The sequence below is a fragment of the Humulus lupulus genome, unplaced genomic scaffold (genome assembly GCF_963169125.1).
Source record: "Humulus lupulus unplaced genomic scaffold, drHumLupu1.1 SCAFFOLD_42, whole genome shotgun sequence".
NCBI classification, from domain to species: Eukaryota; Viridiplantae; Streptophyta; class Magnoliopsida; order Rosales; family Cannabaceae; genus Humulus; species Humulus lupulus.
Genome location: NW_026908824.1, coordinates 38,704 through 45,830, shown reverse-complemented (window position 1 = coordinate 45,830; position 7,127 = coordinate 38,704). Strand labels below are relative to the sequence as shown.

Here is a 7,127-nt window from a genome sequence, read left to right as displayed (position 1 = left end):
CCAGTGTACAGACAACCACCAGCCTTTCTAAAGGAAAAACAGAAGTTTATGGTTTTCCTGTCCTTGTCTCCCCTCAACCATGGCGGTTGAGCAGCTAATCATGTACATTCTACTCTCAGAGCTCTCCAAATCAAGGTTGATCAAGCTTGCCCTTGCCCTTACATGCACCACATAGCACCCGTGAGCCAAGGCCCAGCAAGAAAACATATCATATTACATAACATGCAATAATAACATTTGGGTAACCCCTTTAAGCATGTCCATACACTTAACATACCACAATAATCACAAAGCATAAAGATTCAACCAAAGAGTCAACTAACTATCATCCAGTTATACAGCATAACAATCCACCAATCAATAATATCAACAAATCACATAATAGTCAAGGTCGACACCTTAGGTCGCACCCTCTGTTTACCCACTGACTCCGGCCCGCTTAAACCGAGCTCAGTGCATAATAAGCTTTCCTCAGCTACCAGTGGCTGAGCTGCGCCCTATGCGCTAGTGTAAACTTCGACACTCTTAGGCCGTTAGTTTACTGTTTACATGGCATAATACCATCCTTTACAAAGCATACAAAATAGGGAACCCTTAGTCCCATTATCATTCCACAACCGGGTGCAGTTTTCTTACCTTTAATTTCCAAGTTCACTGATTACGAGCAATGCCTCTCGAGCACGATCCGCTTCCCGAGCCCTAGCTTAATACCTAGTCACAACCAAGATAGGGAGTACCATTAATAATCGCGTTAATATTTCCGGATGGAGTTCTAGCTTCCGGGACATCGAATTCCACCAAACACGGTGGTGGAATCGATCCCGATCACCCTAGGTTAGGTTCCCGCTCTTAAAACCTCCAAAAGATCAAAAATGACCCTAAGGGATGCGTCCCTTGAAACCTAGCCACGGCCCGCCCCTGAAACAGAGGCTAAGCCTCTCTGAAGACAGACATGCACCACAGCCCAGCCCTGTGGCGCTGCGGCGCTTCCCCACTGCAGAGCCTCCTTGGCTCTTCTTTGCTTTGCAGGGCCGCGACACTCTAGAACAGAGCTGCGGCCCAACCCTTTGTGCCCATAAAAACCACCATTTCTAGCATCCTAACCTTGCTAAAAACCATCCCAAAGCACCCTAATTCCAAAACCCATTGATCATACTACTACAAAATTGACATGGGACGATGGGTTTAAACCGTCGTATGGACTCTTGTACGTCGGTTCTAATGTCGTCGTCTCATACAATGTCATACCATGTAAAATATGAAACGACAGTTTAAATAAAAGTGTCATCTCCTGTCATACATGAGACAATGGTTCATATACAAACGTTGTCTCTTGTGGTACATGAGATGAAAGTTTCTGGACAAGCGTCATCCACTATAGTAAATGAGACGATAGTTCCTACTCAAGCGTCATCCTCCTGCAGTACATGAAATGACAATTTATGTCAAGCATCGTCCCCTGCAATGCATAAGACGACCGTTTTTTGGAGATCGACATCCCATGTAGAATTTGGAAATTTTTTTCATTTCTCTATTTTCAACGACTATATTCATTCATAATTTTCTGTGTAATTACAACATAGTTCAGACAGAATAAACTGGCAGACAAAATCAATAGAACTCAGTATGTTTCAAATCTAAAAATTACAATATCAAAATATACACTTTGCAATAACTATGTAAGTGCTGACTAAAAACTACAATTAGTATACTTTTTAATTCTACTTTCAAAAGTTACTCTAGCTGTGACTCATCCACTCAAGAAGCTTTCTCGCCCATTCATTTCAAGTTTCATTAATTTCGCCAAGTGTATATGTATTATTCCACCACTCTACAAAACACAAAATAAAAAACTAAGTCAAAAATTAAATTCAATAGAATTGTAGTTCAATAATTATAAATACACTTAAATTTCTAGTTAGTCATCGCATGAGTGTCTCATTCAAGCAATAGCACTTCATGATCCATGATATAAAAGCCGCACTCTAATGACGATGTTTGACGAGGACAATTGACTATTTTACTAAATATCTCTCTCCATCTCTCTCTCTATATATATATAAATATTTTACTATGTAATTGCTAGGTCATGATTGTCTTTCATTTTCCAACTCTAGGAGCCAATAACGTCCTTGAAAGGTCTCCATATAGCCAAACATAGTAAAGTTCACACGTACACACCAACACACATATTAAAACAAAACAAAAACCATTAAAGATCCAAGTAAAAGCCAAAAACAAATGAGAAGAGAAAAAATACATCATGGTCCAGCCAAAATTTATTTTATAGTAGTGTACTTAATTCAAAATTAGGTAATATATTTTCCTTCTTTCACACATAAAAACATACTTAATAAGTATGTATCTCAATACAACCCATATACTTAATAAGTTTGTATCTCAATACAACCTTCATATTCAACTGTATAATAATTCAATCTCGCATTACTTATTTCATGAATCATTGATTATCATACTTCCAACATGCAAATTCAATCAAACAAATTTCTAATAGTCCAATATGGTTAACTAAATATTATGCAAGTTCATACAAAAAGGCACTACATGCAATCATCAAACCTAAACTAAAAGAATGGGACACCAATTCTCAACACAACTATTAGTTCACTATATTTTCTATAAAAAAATAATAAAGCAGCAAAAATCAAAACACCCATCTTGTATTATTACTAAAAATAATGAATACAGGAAAACTAGATGAAAACAACCACTTGACAAACTATTCACACATAAAACACAACTTAATAATAACTCATGAATAATACGATGCTACTAACAGAAAGAAATAGTTGTGGGAGAAGAATAATAAATCACATTATTTATGCTATCATAATGCAACCAACAGACTAAAAAAACCTAATACAATTAAAAGATCTTGTCCAGTTGAATACATGGTTCCAATACTTGAAGTTTAAAGTAAAAAGAAAAAAAATGTATTGATGATGTGAACCTTTAATTGGCGGCCATGTAGCTCAGATTCATTCAGAAGGATTGCCTCCTGAATAGCTTCTACTTTGACAAATTCCACATAAGCGTAATCCTTTGGTTGGCCAAACTTGTTGTTCGAATTGTGACTCTATTTATCGTCCTGCATGACTGGAAATGCTGCTGTACTTCTTTAGGGGTACATGCATAATCCACCTGTAGATGCCAACCAGGTTTTATTACTCCAAATCTTAAATTAAAATAGCCAATCAGCAAGATTTCCAAAATAGGAAAGAAGAAAAGGAGATAAGTAAGCAGATAAACATGCCCATAGGAAAAGGAGAATAAATAATGGCCTATGTGGGAATTGATAAGTTACAAAGACGGAAAATTCCTGCGTGTCCAAAGTTTGGAAGAAAAAAAGACCAGAGACCCCTCACCATATGCAAAAACAATGTAACTAGTGTGATAGCAATGCTATGATATGCAGCCATGTCAGGATATATATGACGATTTCCCTGGATGATCTAGTGTTAGAGAGTCCAACATTATCATATACAGAGTGGAATCTGAATTAAAAATTTCCAAAAGTTCTTGACCATTACACGCATCAGATTGAAAACATTAAGAGCATGGTCTGGCTTCCTTGCTTTCCCTAGAATTGCCATGAGTTTTGTGTAAACAAACCTACAAGATATATCAATATTTTAGCTTAACTTATTGGAAGTAAGAGTTAAAATTATAATAATATAGAGCCAGTAAATCTCACAACCAAGTCTACCCCCATCATCATCAAGTCCTATCATCATCATCATCAAGTCCTACCCCCATCATCATCAAGAACTAACTCTATGTACCAAACTAATTTATCAACTAACTATGAAGTACGAACAACTTCATGAGTTATGCAGTAGAACTGACCATGAGAAACCTTGTTTTTGTATAAAATCGTTTTAGACGAATATTTTACTGCGGCATTATGATCCAAGCTTCTGAACCTATAACTCTTCTAGAACATAGTGACTATCTCACAATAAAATAACTCATAAGAACAAGCACAAACAACAGTACAAAATCTTCATATGAGCAATCAAAATTACCTGCTTTTATTTCGTCCCCTTTCCTTATCTTCATATACCCACTCAACTACAGCCATTTCTATCTGCGAACATCTCTTCGGACCAAGCCCTTCAATAATCCTAAGCAATTGGCCCTTAGTGAACTCCAGTCCCAACTGCTTCATAATCCTCGAAAGCTTCCAGTCCTTAATGGCAGCTTAGTAGAATTGAGCCTGAATCAAAACAGAGCTCACCATTAATCATCCTCGAGATATTAATAAAACGAAATTTCCAAAACCCAATTAGCGTTGAAAAACAAAAAACTCCAATACAAACCTATCGACGAGAAACGATGCAATGTTAAGACAGTACCTTTCATTACATAATAAAATAAAAGTAAACATTAAGCAAAAAGAAAAAGGAATAAACATACAAACAAAGAAGAAGGCTACTGGGAACGAAAGCTATGTTTCAGACTAACTTACATTTTCCATGGCAAGTAATCCTTTGTCAAAGAAGAAGATAATTCCGAGAAATGAGAAGATATTTCCTCAACAAAGATGATCCAGAATTAATATCACAGAGATGTAAGTAACACAGTTTTTGTTCAACCAGAATCAAAAATACCAAAAAGAAACTCAATCTTGAACCCCTTATATGCAGCTCATACCCTTCAAACCCTTCTACACAACTTTGATTGATCCCAAAAAAAAAAAACAAAAAGTGATTTACCCATCATTTCGTTGCACGAACCCAGCTTTGCCAACCCCATTGAAAGTTAGAGCCCCCATCGACGCTGGTCGAGTCGCATTCAAATCTTTTATCGTCGAAACTCACCATTATTCGCACGCCATCCTTAGTCGTCAACCTACAGGAGGGAGAGACGGTGAGAGGTTGAGGCTGAGAGAGAACAGAGATAGCAGGGCTGAGAGATGGAGAGGGAAGGAAGGAGGGTGGAAAAAGAATTAACGAGAGAAAGAGAGTTGGAGAGTAGGTTAAAGTTTTTGGTTTTTTAATTTCAAAAATAAAAGTTTCAGGGTTTTTAAAAATATTTAAAAAATAACTTAATAAGTAGTTGTTTTTTTTTATAATATACTGGATAATTTATTAATATCTAATATTATACATTATTAATAAATTCGGTAAATTATTTAAATAACTTATTTGTAACTTATTACAAATTATTAATTAATAACTTTTTCTATATTAAGCATTTTTATTAAATTATACTAATAAAAAAATAATAATACTAAAAAAAATTATATGGCATTACAAATATAATAATTTAATGTTAACATATAGAATTATTTTTAAAATAAAATTATCAACTATTCACATATAAAGCATTTTTTAATGCTCTTTTTTACTAATTATTTCAAATATAATAAACTAATTTAAAAAATAGAATATATTAATAAAAACAAAATTACAATTAATAAACTTGTAGAGTTTTTTAAAATTATTATAAAGTTTATTCAATTGATAAAGTAAAATATTTTATAAATATTGTAATTAATACATCATTTTTATAAATATATTTACATAATTTAGTTTATTTTTAAAATTATATCATTCATTAATTATTTTTTTAGATATTTTTTTAATTGAATTTTGACGACAGTTTATACCTGTCGGTATTGAGTTTTTATTAACTGTCGGCGTTGGGGTCAATGGCGATAATTTTTAACTGTCGGCATTGTTCTTAAATTAACTGTCAGCGTTGGGGTCAACGACAATATTTTTTAACTGTCGACGTTGGGGTCAATGGCGACAGTTTTTAACTGTCGGCATTGTTTTCAAATTAACTGTTGGCGTTGGGGTGAATAGCGATAATCAAAAGTAACGGTGATAGTTATTGAATGTCGGCGTTGGTTTCTATGCCTACAGTTTTTAATTGTTGGCATAGAGTCGCACCGAGAAATTACGACAGTCAACAGAGTTGACTATTGTGGTTGGATGTCAGGAAAGCCCAGTTTTATTGTAGTGTAGCCACCACCCAAGACCCCTCTACGAGACCGAGCCACCCACAACCCCTCCACGAGACTGAGCCACCTACAACCCCTCTGCGAGACCGAGCCACCCACAACCCTGAGCCTGTCATTTGCGTCGTTTTCCCAAGACCCCCGAGCCCATGTCGTTTACGCCGTTTGCCGATGAGCAGCCCCCGAGCCCCCACCGTTTGCCCAATACCCATCCCCACCAATGAGCCCGCATCTGGCACAAGGAAGACCACGAGCCCAGACCCAAACCTCTTCCCCGTCATCCATGACCTCTTCACAAGACCTAGCCACCCATGATCTCTCCACGAAACTGAGCCACCCATGACCCTCCGCGAGCCCAAGCCCTCCAACCTCGTCCATAGCCCCATCCGCGACCCACGACCCTCCGCAAGCCAAACCCTCCGTGAGGGTAAGTAGATAAGGGATAGAGAGAGAGAGAGAGAGGAATTTGGGAGGGATGAAAGAATGGAGAAAGAAAGTGAGACTAAGGGAGGGGCAGAGATGCAGTTGGGGGTCTCGAGACTGGGTCTATGCTGAAGGTGTAGAAGTAGAGAGAAGAAAGGAGAAAGAAAGTGAGAGAGAAAGATGGAGTAGTCGAGGGTCTTGAGGAAGAAGAGAAGTGAGTGAGAGAGAGAGAGTGAATCGGGGATGACGCGGGGAAGAAGGGGAGAGAGAAAAGGAAAACCATTTTTTTAATTTTAATTTACTTTGTTTGAATTAAAATATATTTCTTATTTGTTTCATATTTTAGTGTTTTATTAATAAATAATTTAATATAATATTTAATTAATTATTAATATAACTTAAGGTAGTTTGGTAATTTTATAAAAATAGGTTGACAAAATTTAAATTTAGGGTACCAAATAGGTACGATTTGCAATTACAAGGTATCGAATGAGTATTATTGAAAACGTAGGGTACTAAGATTATATTTCGATAAAATACAGGGTACCAAATGAGCATTTACCTATATAGTATTAAAATATATATTTCTTTTTTTATGTAAAATATTTGTTGTTTTAAAAAGAAATAAAAACATGTATTATTATTTATCAAAATTATAATATTTTTATTTTAGTTAACTTTTTATCTTAATAAATATTATTAATATAATATATATAAT

At 35.7% G+C, this 7,127-nt stretch overlaps 1 protein-coding gene across 1 annotated transcript; it reads right to left on the bottom strand.

The window, feature by feature from the left end:
- Window positions 1–3,030: 3,030 nt before the first annotated feature.
- Window positions 3,031–4,230, bottom strand: LOC133811989 (pentatricopeptide repeat-containing protein At5g67570, chloroplastic-like). The gene is made up of 4 exons (XM_062246252.1): window positions 4,047–4,230; window positions 3,552–3,633; window positions 3,387–3,464; window positions 3,031–3,162 (listed from the first exon to the last, which is right to left on the bottom strand). The coding sequence occupies exons 1-4, from the start codon at window positions 4,187–4,189 to the stop codon at window positions 3,031–3,033; spliced, it is 435 nt and encodes a 144-aa protein (XP_062102236.1). The 5' UTR covers window positions 4,190–4,230.
- Window positions 4,231–7,127: the final 2,897 nt, after the last annotated feature.